General features: G+C 49.3%; 1 protein-coding gene across 1 annotated transcript in view; it reads right to left on the bottom strand.

The window, feature by feature from the left end:
- Window positions 1-20,672, bottom strand: part of LOC147668822 (semaphorin-3B-like) — a 233,109-nt gene that overhangs the window by 66,422 nt on the left and 146,015 nt on the right. Inside the window, exon 5 of the mRNA XM_086948429.1 lies at window positions 16,007-16,126. Coding sequence (XP_086804555.1) covers window positions 16,007-16,126 — 120 coding nt within the window. The remainder of the gene's footprint in view (window positions 1-16,006; window positions 16,127-20,672) is intronic.

Below are 20,672 nucleotides of genomic sequence, written 5' to 3'. Positions count from 1 at the left end.
TGAGGGAACAGCCATCATTACTTCCTTCACCTCCATATGCACACAAATTAATCATGACCTGACGACCACAAAGAATCAAGCGGTTTCATCTAGCCCTAGATGGTTCGACAGGGAGTGCTCAAAAAAACACAATGCTCTGCTCCAGTCCCTTAAACATCAGCCCAGAGATAGGGAGTTGGTGGGTCGGCTCAGAAAAGAATATAGGCAGGTGTTAGACCTGACATCCTTGGCGTGGTTTTTTTCCCCATCTTTTTGCCTCTGACTCATGTATTTTTTATGCTGTGCTGGATTTCGTTTTTGCTGGTTTAGATGCTTTGGACCCTCGGCCACTGCTGATCAGTGTCAGAGGGTAAGTGCTCCCTCTGTAAATTGTCATATTGATTGGGTATACCTGATTGGCATATCTGTATCACCATGAAGTCCCTAGTAAAGTGCACTGTGTGTGCCAGAGCTGGTGATGACAGATGCTACTAGTGGGCCTGCAGCGCAGATTGCGCCACCCACATGAGTAGCTCGAAAATGGTGTCTCAGGCCTGCCAGCGCAGGGCCTGTGTGCAGTCAGTGGACTGCCATGTCCGCTGGCCAGTGTCCCCGCTGGCTGGGCTTAACCCTCCCCTGTCTGTGCACATCAGCCACCCCTATGGAAGGCTCCAGGTACCCCCCTGGGCAGGGTGCAGTGTATGGATAGGGTAGAGCATGTACTAGTGCAGGTAACATGCTCTGGTGGAGAGCAGCAGCCACTTTGTGTGATCACTGCTGTAGGGCTGTAAGGCTCCCTAGGGTAACATGGGGAGGCTGGTCCCATTGGACCCCAGCCTATCTCCCTATAGGAACAAGATGGAACATCAATGAAAGATATCCCTGAACTCAGAATTAAATGACACATCTTTTAGTGAAGGTTGTTTTTGGATCCTGGGGTTGAGAATAGCACTTTTAGAAAGTGGCTGTTCTTTTGTATAAACCTTTCTGTGTGCTTGGGCCTGTGTGTGTGGAATGCCTGCGTGACAGGAGCTGCAGGGCCCCGGAGGGGGTTGGAGTCAGCCCAGGGGTGAAAGGCGACATCTGTTGCCCGGGGAAGGGGAGAGAGAAGCGCCTGATAGTGCTGGGCTGTGCCTGCCTGACCACCGTGCTGGCTAACTCCCCTGCCGGCCCACTGTCACCTCTGGCCCTGAAGCTGTCAGGAAGAAGAACACCAGAAACATTCCAGAGCCAAGGACCCCCTTGCACAAAGGACTTCAAAGGCGTTCAGGGGTATAAGGGAAGGACCCCTTACTACAGAAGATTAGATTCTAAAATTCTACAATCAAGAAGGAACCTCTGCTGGAAGAAGGACGGCTGAAGGAGCTGATGGAAGATTGCCTTGCTGTGTGCTTTAAGGGCTGACCTATCCTGCTATCCAACTGAAGGAGAGGAGAAGAAAGGGACTTTGCTGTGTGCTGTGACCCTGCCTGCTTGAAACTGCCAAGACTTTGCTGTGTGCGGTGTCTTTACTGAATCTCCAAGGGCCTGAGAAGAGCTGGCCTCCTGTTCCTGGAACCCAGGGTTAAAAGGTTCCTAAAGTGACTCTTGGACGCTGGGAGATCGTCTTTATTTCCAGCCTGCGCTCTGCAAATCATCCACCAGCCGTGGGAGAGAATCGGTGTGTTTATCGACACACAACCGACGCTGGTTGTGGGACTGCTTTGCTTCCCCCGTGAGCTGCTGGTGGCGTATGCTGAAAGTATTGAGGGCGGCCTCCCTACTTCGTGTGCCTGTGATGGGGACTGTTGTGCCCCGAAGCGCCAGATCCGCGCATCCCCGCAGCGACCCGGGACTCAGAACCGCTGAGAAAACACACCGCCAGCGGCCCGGGACCCGTGAGCAGCCTCAGAGCGGCCGCGCTGGGATTGGCTCGCTCAGGGAGGCTCGCCCGAGAAGGACGCGCTGCCATTGGTCCCCCGCCAGGGTCTACACGAAGGAGCCGCGCTCCTATTGGCCGGGACCGGAGAGGCGTGCGACGTCATCAGGGGCTCGTCCCGAGAGCCGCGCACGGATTGGACGAGCGCCTGTGCCCCTCGAGAAGAGGCGCTGCTCCCTGGGAAGTCCTTCTGCCAGCCCCTGGGCCCTCGCGTGTCTGCTGCCTACCCCGCGTGTGGCTAACTCGTCACCAGAGATCCCCGACTGTTGTGGTACATAACGAGGAGAACGGGGAAGGTGACGGGAAGCGCTGAGAGCGCAGGAGAGACCGGGAACTCGCTGTCCAGAGCGGGTAAGACAGCCTGAGAGGAGCATTGAAGGGCACTAGCGCCAGAGCGGTCCTAGAGTCAATTTGCTCGTTTTGAGAGCGTTCTAATTATAAATCAGTGGCCATATTTTCTTACATACTGATTAAAGAGACTTGAGACATTGACTTGATGAGACCTTCCTGAAACTACATACCACCCTTAAGATTAAGCGCATCATTTTTATAACCAAGTGATCATCGTGCAACTGCCTTATTTACATTGCTGAAACTAGATAAAGTTATATATTTTTTATAAAAATATACTTACCTGTGTGGTCTCAGTTTGTGGTGGATTGGGGATTATTGTTGTGTTAAGTGCAATTATTATACACATTGCCTTGGGGATAAGCCTGCCTGCTCGCGCCAAGCTACCTAGAGGGAGAGCAGAGGTTATCTACTGTGTGCATTCCTTCACCCTGACTAGAAGCAAGGGTCCCTACTTGGTCTAAGGTACTTACCTCTGCCAACTAGAGACCCCCAGTTCTAACATTGGTGGCAGCGGTGGGATTTTGAACTAATAATTGCACTTGAACTGCAGTGATTTCTTGTACATCACTAGTCTAGTTTAGCAGCACAGGTTGCGCAAGATTTTTTTTTTCTTTTTGGTGAAACCTTTTGTTGAAAAGGGAAGGAAGCATCATGTCTCGGAAAGCGCCAAGCGTGACTGTAGAAGTGGTAGGGGAATTTGAAATCCAGGAGTTGTTCATCTATAACAAGGAGCAACTGAAAGCATTCTGCAAACAGCTTGGATGCCCAGCGAAGGGCAGCGCAAACAAGGAAGAGCTACAGAAAGCTCTGAGGGCCTGGTGGGAGGCCAAACATGGTGATCTACCGGAAGCTACTGAAGTGGACGGCACACAGGAGAATGTTGTTTTGCTCAGTGATTTGCCAGTGTGGTCCGCATCTAAGGCTGGCAGCAACCACTCCAGTAGGAATATTTCTCCAGAGGAAGTGGAGGAGAATCAGAGAGCTAGGGCCCATGAGATTGAGCTTTTGAAACTCAGAGCGGACGCCGATGAGAAGAAACTGCGCCTGGAAGTTGAGAGAGAGGCGCAGGAGAGAGCGGCGCAGGAGAGAAGGCATGCTCTCGCTTTGGAGGAGAAGAAGCTCGAATTGGCTCATGAGAGGGGCATGAAGGAGTTGGCCATCAAATATAAAGAGAGGGTGTCCAGTTCTAATGGTGGCAGCGCACAACCAGTACAGGCGGGTAAGGTATACATACCAAAGGATCTGGTACAGAATTATCAGAGGGGTGAGGATATTTATGCGTGGTTCAGAGCGTATGAACTTGCCTTAAAGATGAATGAAGTGCCTGAGAAGAATTGGGGAGCAGGATTGTGGAAGCATTTTGAGGCCTCTGGGAGGGATGTCTTGGCACCCTTAGAGGTAGCAGGTACTTTATCCTACCCCGCCATGAAGGAGGCTTTATGCCTCAGGTATGGGCTCACTGCAGAACAGTACCGCCAGAAGTTTAGGAACTTCAAGAAGCTTGATTCAAGTACTTGGGTGGAGTGTGTGAGTATGTACACGCGTGCACTGGAAGGTTGGATAAAGGGCAGCAAAGTTACTGATTATGTGGGGTTGTGCCACTTGATTAGTAGGGAGCACTTAAGTAGTTTATGTGTCCCCGAGCTGCGCCAGCATCTTTTGGATAGCAAGTTAACTGATCCCAGTGAGCTTGCTAAAGAGGCGGACCGGTGGACTAGCACCAGGGTCCACAAGGGGGTGGTAAGTACCCCAGCCAAGGGTGGACAGGGTCCCCAGCAGAAGAGTGGGGGGGACACGGGTAATCAAAAGGAGTCTTCTAAAGGGCCCCAAACTGGTTCCCAGGAGAAGGTGTCTACACCCCCAAGTCCAAGAAGTCCTGGCCCCATAAGGGCAAGCAGGACAACAGGTCCCCACCTACTTGCTATGCCTGTAGGGAGGTGGGGCACATTTCCCCCAAATGTCCAAAGAAACCTCCAGCACCCTCTGGTGCTCCAGCACCGGCGTTGGCCAGTGTAGCCTTGGGAGGGGATTTGATTTCTAGTGGGGAGGAGGGGTTAGCAGTGATGACCCTTGTCTCTTTAGGAGACCAAGAGATGGCCCAGGAAGCCTTGCTGCCCTTAAACACTAAGAAATATGGGCAGAAGGTGACCATCAATGGAAAGGAGATAGAAGCTCTGAGAGACACAGGGGCCAGTGTGACATCTGTCAGGTGTCAATGGGTGTCTGAAGAGCAGTTCATTCCCAATGTACTCCGTCCTGTGGTGGCAGCTGACAGTTCAGGGCGCTACTGCAAGTTGGCACGTGTTCCATTTGAGTGGGGAGGAGTCTCCGGTACATTGGAAGTTGTTGTAAGTGATGCCTTGCCTGTAGATTGTCTATTAGGTAATGACCTGGAGAGCTCTCCATGGAAAGATGTAGAGCACAGGACTCACTTGGAGATGGTGGGTTTGCCTGCGTGGATCTGTGTGTCCACCCGTGCAATGACAGCCAGAGAGGGCGGTCTAGCAGAGCTGGAGCCTGGAACAATGGCCCAGGAACCTGCCAAGAGAAGAAGGGGTAGAGGGCGCGGGAAACCGGCCCCCACTGTTCCCACGGTCCAGGAGGAGGCAGACCCAGAGGGGGATGCCCTGGAACCTACAGGGGAACAGGTGGCCGAACTAGGGGAATTGCCTGAGCTGTCCCAGTGGCAGCAGGATGGTGGTCCCTCCAGGGAGGAATTCTGCCAGGCTCAGAAGGAGTGCACTTCTCTCGTTGGTGTGCGGCAGCAGGCTGCAGACCAGGCCGCAGGCCTGGGGTCCAAGGAGCATTTGATCTACTGGGAGGATGACTTACTTTATAGTGAGCCTAAGTTCGCTGAGCCCGGTGCAGCCCGAGTGCTGGTAGTGCCCGAGCGCTTCAGGAACTTCCTACTGGGTCTGGCTCATGACGTACCTCTCGCAGGACATCTGGGGCAAGACAAGACCTATCACAGGCTTGTCACCCATTTCTACTGGCCCCAGATGAAGAAGCACGTCGCTGCCTTTTGTAAGTCTTGTCAGACTTGTCAGGCCAGTGGCAAGAGCGGAGGGAAGTGCGTGGCACCCCTCCAACCCTTTCCCGTGGTGAGCACCCCTTTTGAGCGGGTGGGCATTGACATCGTGGGGCCCCTGGATCCCAAGACAGCCCTAGGCAAAAGGTTCATCCTGGTCTTGGTGGACCATGCCACTCGGTATCCGGAAGCCATCCCGCTCAGGACAGTCACAGCCCCAGTGGTGGGCCGTGCCCTGATGGGGATCTTTTCCCGGGCGGGATTTCCCAGGGAGGTGGTCTCGGACAGGGGGACAAACTTCATTTCTAGGTATATGAAGTCCCTGTGGGCGGAGTGTGGGGTGACATACAAATTCACCACTCCTTACCACCCTCAAGGAAATGGGTTGGTTGAGAGATTCAACCGCACCTTGAAGGGCATGATTATGGGCCTAGAGGAGCCCATGAGGCGGAAATGGGACGTCTTGTTGCCATGCCTGTTGTTTGCCTACAGGGAGGTGCCTCAGAAATCCTTAGGGTTCAGTCCCTTTGAGTTGCTGTCTGGCCACCCTGTCAGAGGGCCTCTTACTCTGGTGAAGGAGGGGTGGGAGAAATCCCGTGGGAAAACCCCTCAGGATGTGTTCAGCTATGTGCTGGCCATTCGCAACCAGACCAAGCGCTTCAGGAAGCTCGCTCAAGAGAACCTGGAGGCTAGCCAGGAGGAAATGAAGAGGTGGTATGACCAGAACACCTCTCTTGTGGAGTTCCAACCTGGGCAGAAAGTGTGGGTGATGGCGCCAGTGGAGCCCTGTGCGCTCCGTGACAAGTGGTCTGGGCCATACGAGGTGGTGGAGCGCAAGAGCGAGGTTACCTATTTGGTTAACCTGAAGACTCCCAGGCAACCCCTGAGAGTGCTACATGTGAACCGCCTCAAACCTCACTTTGAGAGGACTGAAGTGACTATGCTCATGGCTACAGATGCTGGAGGGGAGGAGGATAGTGATCCTCTCCCTGACCTCCTGGCAGTCAAGGAGCAGGATGGGTCGGTGGATGGTGTGGTTCTCTCCCCCACCCTGACCCCAGAGCAGCAGAAGGACTGTCGCCAAGTCTTGGGTCAGTTCGCCCCCCTGTTCTCCCTGACCCCAGGTGTCACCAAGTGGTGCGTCCACGATGTGGACACCGGTGACAACCTGCCTGTGAAACAGAAGTTTTACAGAGTGGCTGACAAGGTCAGGGCTAGCATCAAAGAAGAGGTTTCTAAGATGTTAGCGCTAGGGGTAATTGAGCCCTCCAGCAGCCCCTGGGCTAGCCCAGTGGTCTTAGTGCCTAAGAAAGCTGCTACGCCTGGTGGCCCCCCAGAACTCCAGTTCTGTGTGGACTACCGCGGGCTCAATGCGGTCACCAAGACTGACGCGCACCCCATCCCCCGAGCTGATGAGCTGGTGGATCGGTTGGGAGCTGCCCGGTACCTGAGCACTTTTGATTTGACTTCAGGTTACTGGCAGATTGCCTTAACTGAGGGGGCCAAGGAAAGATCAGCATTTTCAACACCCGAGGGGCACTTCCAGTTTCGTGTCATGCCCTTTGGGATGAAAAATGCCCCGGCCACATTCCAGAGACTGGTCAACCAGGTATTAGCAGGGCTGGAGGAATTCAGCGCAGCATACCTGGATGACATTGCTGTGTTCAGCTCCACTTGGGAGGAACACTTGCAACACCTCTGCGCAGTGTTGAAGGCCCTGCAGAAGGCAGGCCTCACTATCAAGGCCAGTAAGTGCCAGATAGGGCAGGGATCTGTGGTGTGCTTGGGACACCAGGTGGGGAGCGGCCAGGTGGCGACCCTACAGGCGAAGATTGAGACCATTCTGGCTTGGGAACCCCCCAAGACCCAGACTGAGGTGAGAGCCTTTTTAGGTCTCACCGGGTATTACAGACAGTTTGTCAAAGGTTATGGCACCATTGTAGCCCCTTTGACAGAGCTGACCTCTAGAAATCAGCCCAGGAAAGTGAATTGGACTGAGGCCTGTCAAACTGCTTTTGACACCCTCAAAACTGCCATGTGCACAGCACCGGTGCTTAAGGCACCTGACTTTTCCAGCGAGTTCATTGTGCAAACTGACGCTTCAGAGCAAGGCGTGGGAGCAGTACTCGCACAGATCAATGAGGAGGGCGAAGACCAACCAGTGGCTTTCATTAGTAGGAGGCTACTCCCCAGGGAACAGAGATGGAGTGCAATCAAAAGGGAAGCTGTCGCTGTGGTCTGGGCTCTGAAGAAGCTGAGGCCCTACCTGTTTGGGACTCACTTCCGTGTTCAGACCGACCACAGGCCCCTCAGATGGTTAATGCATATGAGGGGCGAGAATCCAAAACTGTTGAGGTGGTCCATTTCCCTACAGGGGATGGACTTCACGGTGGAGCACCGCCCTGGTACAGAACACGCCAATGCTGACGGTCTGTCCAGATTCTTCCGCCTTAGTGATGAGGACTCCCAAGAGGTTGGGTAGTTCTCCCCACTTTCAGCTGGAGGGGACACGTGTTAGACCTGACATCCTTGGCGTGGTTTTTTTCCCCATCTTTTTGCCTCTGACTCATGTATTTTTTATGCTGTGCTGGATTTCGTTTTTGCTGGTTTAGATGCTTTGGACCCTCTGCCACTGCTGATCAGTGTCAGAGGGTAAGTGCTCCCTCTGTAAATTGTCATATTGATTGGGTATACCTGATTGGCATATCTGTATCACCATGAAGTCCCTAGTAAAGTGCACTGTGTGTGCCAGGGCTGGTGATGACAGATGCTACTAGTGGGCCTGCAGCGCAGATTGCGCCACCCACATGAGTAGCTCTAAAATGGTGTCTCAGGCCTGCCAGCGCAGGGCCTGTGTGCAGTCAGTGGACTGCCATGTCCGCCTGGCCAGTGTCCCCGCTGGCTGGGCTTAACCCTTCCCTGTCTGTGCACATCAGCCACCCCTATGGAAGGCTCCAGGTACCCCCCTGGGCAGGGTGCAGTGTATGGATAGGGTAGAGCATGTACTAGTGCAGGTAACATGCTCTGGTGGAGAGCAGCAGACACTTTGTGTGCTCACTGCTGTAGGGCTGTAAGGCTCCCTAGGGTAACATGGGGAGGCTGGTCCCATTGGACCCCAGCCTATCTCCCTATAGGAACAAGATGGAACATCAATGAAAGATATCCCTGAACTCAGAATTAAATGACACATCTTTTAGTGAAGGTTGTTTTTGGATCCTGGGGTTGAGAATAGCACTTTTAGAAAGTGGCTGTTCTTTTGTATAAACCTTTCTGTGTGCTTGGGCCTGTGTGTGTGGAATGCCTGCGTGACAGGAGCTGCAGGGCCCCGGAGGGGGTTGGAGTCAGCCCAGGGGTGAAAGGCGACATCTGTTGCCCGGGGAAGGGGAGAGAGAAGCGCCTGATAGTGCTGGGCTGTGCCTGCCTGACCACCGTGCTGGCTAACTCCCCTGCCGGCCCACTGTCACCTCTGGCCCTGAAGCTGTCAGGAAGAAGAACACCAGAAACATTCCAGAGCCAAGGACCCCTTTGCACAAAGGACTTCAAAGGCGTTCAGGGGTATAAGGGAAGGACCCCTTACTACAGAAGATTAGATTCTAAAATTCTACAATCAAGAAGGAACCTCTGCTGGAAGAAGGACGGCTGAAGGAGCTGATGGAAGATTGCCTTGCTGTGTGCTTTAAGGGCTGACCTATCCTGCTATCCAACTGAAGGAGAGGAGAAGAAAGGGACTTTGCTGTGTGCTGTGACCCTGCCTGCTTGAAACTGCCAAGACTTTGCTGTGTGCGGTGTCTTTACTGAATCTCCAAGGGCCTGAGAAGAGCTGGCCTCCTGTTCCTGGAACCCAGGGTTAAAAGGTTCCTAAAGTGACTCTTGGACGCTGGGAGATCGTCTTTATTTCCAGCCTGCGCTCTGCAAATCATCCGCCAGCCGTGGGAGAGAATCGGTGTGTTTATCGACACACAACCGACGCTGGCTGTGGGACTGCTTTGCTTCCCCCGTGAGCTGCTGGTGGCGTATGCTGAAAGTATTGAGGGCGGCCTCCCTACTTCGTGTGCCTGTGGTGGGGACTGTTGTGCCCCGAAGCGCCAGATCCGCGCATCCCCGCAGCGACCCGGGACTCAGAACCGATGAGAAAACACACCGCCAGCGGCCCGGGACCCGTGAGCAGCCTCAGAGCGGCCGCGCTGGGATTGGCTCGCTCAGGGAGGCTCGCCCGAGAAGGACGCGCTGCCATTGGTCCCCCGCCAGGGTCTACACGAAGGAGCCGCGCTCCTATTGGCCGGGACCGGAGAGGCGTGCGACGTCATCAGGGGCTCGTCCCGAGAGCCGCGCACGGATTGGACGAGCGCCTGTGCCCCTCGAGAAGAGGCGCTGCTCCCTGGGAAGTCCTTCTGCCAGCCCCTGGGCCCTCGCGTGTCTGCTGCCTACCCCGCGTGTGGCTAACTCGTCACCAGAGATCCCCGACTGTTGTGGTACATAACGAGGAGAACGGGGAAGGTGACGGGAAGCGCTGAGAGCGCAGGAGAGACCGGGAACTCGCTGTCCAGAGCGGGTAAGACAGCCTGAGAGGAGCATTGAAGGGCACTAGCGCCAGAGCGGTCCTAGAGTCAATTTGCTCGTTTTGAGAGCGTTCTAATTATAAATCAGTGGCCATATTTTCTTACATACTGATTAAAGAGACTTGAGACATTGACTTGATGAGACCTTCCTGAAACTACATACCACCCTTAAGATTAAGCGCATCATTTTTATAACCAAGTGATTATCGTGCAACTGCCTTATTTACATTGCTGAAACTAGATAAAGTTATATATTTTTTATAAAAATATACTTACCTGTGTGGTCTCAGTTTGTGGTGGATTGGGGATTATTGTTGTGTTAAGTGCAATTATTATACACATTGCCTTGGGGATAAGCCTGCCTGCTCGCGCCAAGCTACCTAGAGGGAGAGCGGAGGTTATCTACTGTGTGCATTCCTTCACCCTGACTAGAAGCAAGGGTCCCTACTTGGTCTAAGGTACTTACCTCTGCCAACTAGAGACCCCCAGTTCTAACAGCAGGCTACAGAGACACGCAAAAAAACAATAAAAAGTGAGGCCTGGGACAGTTTAACATCGGTCAGTGTACTGAGAGACAGTTCCCAATTTTGGATGATCTTAAATCACCCTTACTTTGCCTCCTCTAACAACACTGTTTTGGACTGCGTGATACCAGAGGATGACTGGGTGAACCATTTCAGCAAAATTTATAACAGTGCAGATCTTCCAGCCACACCCCATCCCCATCAGCCTCCTATTGAACCTCCTCTTTTGTCCTTTTCCGAATTTGAGGTTATCAGGGCAACCGAAGAAATGACCAAACATAAGGCACCGGGCCCAGACGGAGTCCCTGCAGACCTATATAGCTCGCAGTCACTATTCTGGGCCAAAATCCTTACTAATGTTTTTAATTCAACTGTCATTGTGGGGTTTCCAAAAACCTGGTCCACCTCAACCATCATCCCTATATTTAAGAAGGGCTCTAGATCGGACCCGGCCTGTTACAGGCCGATTTCGCTAATCGACTCTGCCGTAAAGATTCTTGGCAGAGTCATTCTACACAGATTAGGCGACATTATTAAGGAGAAGGGGGTGCTCTCTGACCTGCAATACGGTTTCAGGGAGAAAAGAGGTACAATAGAGCAGTGTTTGAACCTCCACATGCTGATCAGTAAATATACCATGGCAAAGGAGGGTCACTTATACTTGGCCTTTATGGACCTCTCCTCGGCCTTTGACTTGGTCAATAGGGCCAAGCTATGGGCCATACTGGCTGGTATTGGGATTGATCCCCCTCTAGTAGATTTCCTGGCCGCACTCCACGCAGACCTATCAGCTACTATTAGAACTAACCGTGATGGCAAAACCACCAGACCATTTAGTTCCAGAAGAGGTGTTAGGCAGGGCTGTATCTTAGCCCCACTTCTGTTTACCATCTATATCAACTCCCTAGATAAAGCCCTGGAGGGGTCTACACCCGATATCCCTCATGTGGGGGGGTCCGCAGTTCCCGTACTCCTCTATGCGGACGATGCAGTGCTTTTAGCCCGCACAGGGGTGGGGTTACAGAGGCTCCTTAACGCATTTGGTCACTTTATGTCCTCGCTAGACCTTTTGGTCAATAACAAAAAATCACATATTATGCTGGCAGGGAAGCGACCAAGACCAAAAAAGTTGAAATGCTTTAGTTGCTGTGGAGAGGGTACAAGTGTTTACTTACCTGGGTGTGATATTCGAAGAGAAGGGCTCTTGGACCCCACAGGTGGATGCGAAATCTTTAGCTGTCACCAGATCCACCTCTGCACTTTTGAGTTTTGCCAAGCGTCTTGGGTCTCGACCGATGGAGGCATTATTGAAGGTTTACAAAACCAAATGTTTATCTATAGCCTCCTACGGAGCCCCACTGTGGGGCCACTCAAACTGTGGCAAACTACAAACAGCAGAAAATCACTTTCTTAGGTCCTTATTGGGCGTTCCACAATCCACACCAGTCCTTTCAATACACACTGAATTAGGGCTGGGATATCTCACTGATTCGCTCCAACTAGCGCCCCTCGTGTGTTGGACCAAAACTTGGCTGAACAAGGACATCACTCTGAACCACAAAATTCTCAGGGACTGCATGACCTTGGATAACGCCTCAAAAATCCCGTGGCTGGAATACATAAAGGGGGAGATGGGCAGACTCGGCAGACCAAATCTGTTCAGCCACCCAAACACTATACTCAAGGGAGACTTGAAATGGATTAAAGAAAACTTTATGAGGAGGGCAGTCCAAACACGGGAGGAGAAAGAATTAATTAAACCAAGAGTCAGAGCTAACTTTCTACTCCTGACTTCGCCCCAAATTGAACCTTATCTAAAAATCGTGAGCAGACCATTCCATCGTCACCTGCTTATCAGATTTAGGTTCAATTTAATCCAATACTCCCTGGGTGATTTTCCTGTGTGGGGCGTTCCTGATGAGTCTACCCCGTGTAGCTGTGATAACTTCTCTGAGCAAACCCTCATGCATTTCGTTATGTTTTGTAGCCACTACAAAGTGAGTAGATCGAGGTTCTTGGCACCCATTTTACGAGATGCAGGTTTCGTCCAGGTACGGCCTGCTTTACTTTATCTTCAGTTATTAGGTAGTACCAGGACAATTCTCGGGGTTGCTAGCTTCCTGGTCGCTGCCATGCGTACAAGGACCAGGATGCTATCCCCGAGACAATTGGAAGGGTGATTTTATCACCCTGTTTTCCTGCAATTGATCTTTTAACCATTTTTAACTTTTTGCACTGTGTATGTTTTATACTGACATGAACCCTCATATGTATGTACAGTGGACACCTTGACAGATTTGAACCCCTGATTGCTTGCTTTTTTAACTTCCATGAATTTTACTAAATTGTTTTGCTTTTGTAACTTTCATGAATCTTATCAAATTGTAATTAACTTTTAAATATATGCTGTTTTGTCGCTTTTATGATTTTAAATGTAATAGAATAAAGCTTGTTTTGACTTGACTTGACAGGACAAGTGATCCATTCTCTTTTGATTATTGTTGTAACCTCAGGAAGCTGATTGGATCAAAGCTTCTTCTTCCCTCTTTCCTGATAATTACAGACATAAGTAAACAGCCTACAGGTTTATTGAAGATGGTAGATTCCAGTTTGTGTAGTAAATTGCCTTACCAGGAGAAGCATCCTCTGGGCTTGGCCCAGTCTGTGTCACTGCCACCCCAGCCACACAGTCATTAACCTACATTGTTTGACCACATAAGCTAGGCTGAGAAGTGCAGGGAAGACATTACAAAAACAGAAGGTTGTAAGATAACTCATGAACATTTTGTAAATGAGTGCATATTTCGATTACCTTTTCCTCATGTGTGACTCAACTCAACATTCAAGAGGAAGTGGAACGCTAAGTTAAGTTTGCTTACCAAATGCTCATGAAAGTCAAGAGTTTCAAATTGCAGTTCCTCTCAGGTAGAAAGAACAGTGCGGCCTTTGCAGTTTTTTGGGAGATTTGCACGAAATACGGGGGTGTTAAGAAAAAATTTGGCAAACTCCTAACCATGAGTAAGGTTTTTCTGGATTTGTGGGCCAGAGAGGATTTGGTTACTAACTTGACTCCTCTGTAATGGCAGCGCAGGCAGATACTACAAGGTATGTAGCTGCACTTACAGGCAGAACCATAAACACTCCTCATTATACGCCACTGACCACAGTCCACTGTCCATGCCACCAGTCAAATTTACAATTGGTGCCCCTGCGCTCAAATCTGCTCAAGCACTACATCTCATGAAATGGTGAACCCCCAAAACAGGCCATAGCAAACTCAGTAATAGGAACGCTATCCTCTGTCCTATGGACTGCAGTAACTTTGACCCAGTCTCAAACTTATCATTTGTTGCCACATTACTAGAAAGGGGTACCCTGTCCCTAAAAACATAATATCAACAGAGGCTTTAAATGCTTCTCATCAAGGACAATTAGTCATTCCTATTGTAAGTGTGACCTGGCTTGAAGCAGGTGATACTGGTCAAAGCAATAGTTAATTTGTAAAAGAAAGAGTGCCGGTACCCAAAGCTCTGCTCGGAAGCTCTGTTAAATGTCTGAGTGGCGAATACCAAAGCGGCGCTGTTCTGAATCCACCTCATGCTACTTTAATCCACTACCAGACACATTCTGTCCCTTTATTTCACTCCGGCAGGTTCCTGCTTTCTCCCCCTGTGACAGTTTTTCAGTATTTTTCTTCCACCTTCTTTCCCCTTTGTGTATTTTTCCCTCTCTTGTTCTCGGAAAATGTTGGATAAGAAAAAATAAGTGCCGGTCCCCAAAAATAAGTGCTGGTGGACCCCACCGGCAACCACTGGTGCAAATTAAGCACTGGGTCAAAGGCAGTACAGGTAGGCCCTGCCTGATCAGGCCTCCACAATCAGCAGCCCGCCACAGGTAGAGAATATACACTCCGCAAATGACTTCCCAAGTTGGTAAAATGATAAAAGAACCCCTTTAGCAGCTGACAAGCCGGTTTCAGGCACGTTAATGTCACTGAGATAGTCTTATGAATATCTGTCCCTTTGTGATGCTGTTAGGATGGAAGCATTGTTCTTGTAAGACATCTCACCTGCTTTCGATACTAGTGTGAAAGCCAGTTTGACAAATGTGTTGCATACCCTCAGGAATGGTCTGGCTACTAGCCTCTACCACTGTCTCTCAAATGGGAGAAATAAAAAAGGGCCTAAAGTCCATTTGATATGCTTTATATTGATGACTTACAGCTGTATGTTAGGATCAGAACCTAACATATGCTTATTGGAGCCCTACCTTCCCTATATCAAATCAAGGATGACCAAGATGTGGCATTGTTTCAATGGCTCTAAGACCCAATTCAGACTTACAAAGCCCAGCTTGAACAAAATCAAGAACTGAGCCTTGTTCTCAAACACTACAGGAAGAACATCCCAAGCGAAATCTGAAGGGGACACAGATGAAAGGAAACACATGTACAACAATCCACCTTGTCCAGGTTGTAAAGCATTTTCTAAAAAAATGGCTCCTAACCCCAAAGCACATTCTGATAGCCAAACAAGCCCTTTTGTTCTCCCAACTTGATTAAACCAACTCGCTTCAAGCGGGCTGGGCAAAACAAAAGCTGATTTGCAAACACTGCCACTATGAATTAGTGCAGTAACACGACTCAACCATTTTCAAACACTGGGTCCATGCTCTCTCCCTGCCTCCCTCCCCACACTTTAAATACCTGTGTATCCCCACGAAGCCTTTTGGATGAAAAGCCTCACTTATCCAGCTAGCAAGCACATTCTTTGCAGCAAAAACCAACCCACAAAGAAAACCTCAGCAATTCTACCAGCAATCCCTGGATACAAGCAAACTGGTTCTGGCAGTACAGCATGTACAGCAACGACGTCATCGCTCATAGCTGCTAGTGAACACCCCTGGGGATTTAGAAAAAGGCAGAAAACCGACTTCTTCAAAAAAAAGTGCTGCCTAACAACTTTCAAAACCAATACTCACAATTTCATCTCAGTTTGCATCACTCCATTATTATGAATTGCCTCCGTAACGTGCTGCGGACTATTCTAGGTTACTTCCTACGAAACCCTCCAGAAGTTGCATTTCCTTGACCATGAGTCTAACCAAACAGTGACACTGAAGAAAGACTTCCCAACCCAGGACGAAGAGTTCACTGGCCACGTGTTCAACCACCACACAATAACAGTACCACACTGACTAACATTGAGCACATGGGATTCTGTTGGGCCATTGTTATACATGATGCTTTTCCGTTACTGGGTGGGGTGCCACACTTAATAACAAGTAGGGTTTGAGGCTGACTGATTCCTTATCAATGCCTGGTTTTAGCTGTATATTAATTTTGTTTCGGCTTAAAAGAAATTTTGCCTTTGACTGAAAATCCACATATGTTGGCTTTGGTAATAAGTGCGTAACACTAGCACTGTTCTATTAACAATACTCTGACCAGCTCTTATTGAGTTAAGGCAGTGGTTGCTTGGACACTGCTACCCCTGGGAGTCACTGTAAAGAGTCCTGGCTAACCTTGATTTTCATTCGAGTAGGAGAAGGCATGGATAACAGATATGGAACTGGTAGATGGTCCTTAATAGCTAACAGGATCTCTGTAAATTGACTCATACACACACCAGTCACCGATGCTTACCTCAGACCTCTGTCCCACCTCCACGAAGGCACATGTGGGGTGGAAGGCGCCGGTTCCACAGGCATAGAGGTGGGTTCGATTGTAGGAGTGCAGAATTTTGACGAAGTTCATGCAGTCACTCTGGAAGAAGAAGGCAACAGAGAGCTCAATATAACCGCTTCTAAGAGTGTGTGAGTGAATGTGTGTAAGAAGGTGAGTCGGCGTATGTGATGGTAGATGGGTGAGTTTGTGCGAGTGAGTAGACACATGACTGCATCAGAACAGAGACGACAGATGAGCGGGTGGTTTAGTAGGCAAGTTGGTTGATTAATAAATAAGTAGGTGAGACTAAGTGTGCGCCATTAGTTGGTTGAGTGTGTGCGAGTGAATAGGTACATGACTGGATCACTGCCTTCAGGGTGGTTTAGCAGGCAAGTTAGTGGCTTAATAAGTAAGTGCGGTAGAAAGTGAGTGGTTGATTGGTGAGTAAATGAGTTGGTGAATCGATGAAGTGTAATGATGGAACACTTGTGTACGTAGTGCTTAGACTACTCAAGGTCCTGCGTGAAACACTGAGGTGGAAAGGAGAAAGGGACATGAGAGGCAAGTAGGAACCAAGAAGCAGGGAATGAGAGAGTAGGGGAGAGGGAAGGAGGAAGCATGATGTTATCCCATGGCTGTTTCTCCAATGATGCCCCTAAAACTGCTTCAAGGCACTAAGAGAGAACACAATGGGGAATAAAGAGTGAAGAGAGTGAAGGAAGACTGGGTATGTGGGGATTACTTGTGGATACAGAGTACAGGAAACATCAGTTACAGAGCTGTATCTCTGTGCTCAGAGAAAAATTCAGAAAGGCTGTCGATTCCTGATTACAGATACCCTTTAATGCAAACTTCACAGAATCAAACATTCACAATTCTAATTTTTAAAAGTGGAATCCCTCACATCCTCGCACACTATTTTTACCACACACACAATGTGATGACACACGGGGACCACCAGTCCCACTTCCCATGCCCATATTCTGCTTTTTAAAAATACAAATGTATTAATAAAAATCCATACTACCTCTCCAACTTTACACTGAGTAATCATTCCCCTGTGCCTATCCAAGCTATTTTGAAATAATTTGGTTATCTTTGCTGTATGAAAAATATGGCGTAATGCAGTGGTCTTCAAACTTTTAATGCCGCGCCCCCCAGTTAAAAAAAAAATCATTGGGGCCCCCTCAGAATATTTCATAATTATTTTATTAAATTGCCAATGTTTAAACATGTCTAGACCTATTTAAACATTGCATTCATGTTAGTTACCGTTTTTAAAATGCCATCAAATACATGATTGCCAAACATACTATTCTGGTCAGGCAGGCCTTACTAACACGTAGAAATATCCAAAGTGTGATTATGAGAAGTAGGGGTTTTGAAGAATATTTGGAGTCCCTTCCCTTTTGACATATACTCCTAGCTAGGATATAAATAATAAAACATGTAAATGATGGCCCATTGCAGAGCTTTACCACCACTCATCTTTTCCAGCTTAAACAAAGCACTGTTATCAGCACAATGCTCTTTTTGGCCAGAGCCTTGACCTTTGTTTTTTCCAGTAAATTTCTGAGTTTTTTTTTAATGCAAAGTAAGATATTCTTACCATACCTATAGTAAAATTGCATTTCGTATCTTGAAAACAAACTTACAGGAAGATATTGTAATAGAAATGGCTAAGTTCCTAAGCTGGGTGTGGGACATCCGAAGGAATAATATGAAGAAATTAAGTACTATGAATGCCAACCTTGTTTCGTAATAATTGTATGTGTTTATACAGATTTTTAGTAAGGGAGTCTTGGAGCTGTATCAAACTGCCTTTTATTTTTTTTATATTATGTCGGTGTCCGCTAGTAGTTGTGATTATGAAATCTGTATTTTTAATGCCGCAAAAAAATCTATGTCAGGGACCATATGCGCAATACCGATATACCCTAAATATTTTCAACTCAATATTTTTAAAATTGGTTAATTAACTTATTTTATCTGTAATATAGTGCGGCTTTATGGTAACCAAAAATGTAGCACTCAATGGTTGTATTGTGCCTTTAATGATTGGAAAAAATCGAAATAAAGACTGATTTGAATTTGAATGTCACTTTAACTTTTGTGTTTTTTCAGTGAATTTTTAGGGTATGCTTAACATAAAGTAATATTTTATTACCATGCATAAGGCCAAGCCCTGCAGGCCACGTGTGGCAAGGAGTTGGCTGCAGGTCTGTACACAACCCCTACCCCCCCCCCCCCCCTCCCCCCCAAGGCCTTACTCCCAGCCCCCCAGGAGCACCCAATACCCTGCAGGTACCAGCCTTGTCTGTTTGCGGCAACCCACCACAGACATTCAAGCTCCCCACCCACTCAGCCCACAGAGACCCAGCTGGGCGCCCAGGAGGCCGCAGTCTGGAACCTTCTCCAGACCCCTCGCAGCGGTGTCATATCTGAGATGTCTGGAATAACTCGACAGAAAAGAAGCCTCCCTGCGCCAGCTGCCTGTGATTAATGGACAGTAAATATTACACCAGGGGTGTCCAGAGCAAGCGACAGCAAGACGGCACAGCGCAGGAATGCGCTGCCTCCCTCCCCCCGACCCGCCCCCGACAAACTCCCTTCTGAAACAAAGCCTCGGTTTATTCCCCTAAAGAGAGGCATTTAACAGTGTCAGCTTCCGCGCTTGGCTCGTCGTCTTACAGTGACGAGAACACTGTTTTATTATATGGAATTACAGACTTCACAGCGCTTTGAAGATTATATAGCGCCGCTGTCCTCACATGACTTACAGAACGAGGACTTACGTCATGCAGCACTTTCAGTCTTAAGACCTCACAGTGCTTCTGAAGACAAGCTACACAATATACAGCACCGTTTGTACCCAAAGCGCTTTACAGACACTATATAGCGCACTATATAGCGCCTCTGTCCTCGGAACACTTTAGAGACCGCTAGCAGAGTACAGCAGTCTAACCTCGTACCTCACGGTGCTTTATAATTATAAACATATTAAGCACATCAGTCCTCGCAGCGCTTTACAGACATGCTCCACATACAGCACCGTTTGCCCTCAAACCTCAATGCGCTTTATAGACAGGTTGAACACTCTATAGCGCCTCTGTCCTCAGAAGGCTTTGCAGACCGCTTACACAGAGGACGCCACTGTCTAACCTCGTACTTGACGGTGCTTTGCAAACATATTAACCAATACATCAGCCTTCTTAGCGCTTCCGGCCACATCATACCTCAAACCGAACTTACTGTCCTCAGATCTCAGTGTTTTACAGACATGCGCACTTTGTTCTTAGACTTCAAAGCTCTTTACAGGCTGGTTGAACTGTGTATACTGCGTCTCTGTCTTCGAGACACTTTACAGACAGTTACAAGGTACACAGACCCTTATATCTTCAGACTTCAGGCCAATTTATAGACGGATTGCTCACATGGGCGTTGCTACCATTGGTGCAGCAGGTGCGGTGGCACCCGGGCCGAGAGCCATAAAGGGCCCGTTGAACCCTGATACTGTCTGTTGACTACAACAGCAGCAGTCAACGGAGCAGTTTCCTTTCTTGCAGCGTGTGCCCACGACACCTTTGCTACGCGACTTTGTTACTCAGTAGACGTTGTACAGGTTACTTACTATCCCTTGAATGCACCGCGAGACTTCGTGTTACACATGCATTGAAAGTTCCCTTTCCCGCCCAACGGTGGCCCTGATGGACAAAAGGTTGCGCGCGGGTTCTGTGTTTAAGTGCGATGCGCAGGCAAAAATCTTTTACAAGGGTCTCGATGCCACAAAAGAGCCTCATTGTGAACTGTACCCTGGGGAAAGCATTCAGTAGAAGAGACAATGAGGCCGCTGCCTGCTCCTGCTGACGCCTGCAGCTCGCGCAGGCAGAATGTGAGCTGTCAACTTGACAGCTAAACTTCCACATTGCAGATGGCCACCGCCTGCTCTACTACAACACGCACTGCACTACTGACATGCAATTAGGCACTTTTGTGCATTGGAGATTGTTCTGCGTTCGCTTGACTTGCAAATGCAAAGAATTTTTGTGCACCAGGACCCACATTTCTGGGTCCACCGCCGTCCTGTCCCCTCTCAACCACAGGCTTCACTAGCCCCATCATGGGCTCCCATTAGAGCCTACCCGCAGGGCCCCCACACCTGAATCTGTGTTTTGGCTCTGTGAAAAGTGAAACCCAAGCGTGAAGACAGTGGCATGGGTCGGTCACAGGCCAGCTGCCAGAAATGAGATAGTGTCTTGGGAGAAATCCTGCGCCAAGGCTGCAGGCTACTGGGGGATTTGCTCTCTGCTCACCAGTGAAGGTCAGAGGGCATACTGGGAGGCAGCTTCCACAATCTGTCCCCTTTCAGACAAGGGTCCTAGAGTCTCTCCCTTGAACTGCTCATCTCGCTGGGTCACCATTGGTCATCCTTATGTTGCACCAATCAGCCATGGGCGTGAAAGGTGACAGGAGGATTGGGCGGCCTTTAGTATGGTTTAAAGGGTTGTCCATGAGCATCCACAGTTGGATGTGGCCAGGTGTCTGATGACTTCAGTGGCCACCTGCATCAACTACAGAAATCAGTGTGAGTCCAAGGTCACGGGGTCAGCAAGGGCCACACATTCTTCCCCCTTTCATGAGTCAT

The sequence above is a fragment of the Lissotriton vulgaris genome, unplaced genomic scaffold, assembly GCF_964263255.1.
Source record: "Lissotriton vulgaris unplaced genomic scaffold, aLisVul1.2 SCAFFOLD_437, whole genome shotgun sequence".
NCBI lineage: Eukaryota > Metazoa > Chordata > Amphibia > Caudata > Salamandridae > Lissotriton > Lissotriton vulgaris.
Note: the sequence above shows the minus strand (reverse complement) of the source record. Positions and strands in the feature narration are given on the sequence as shown.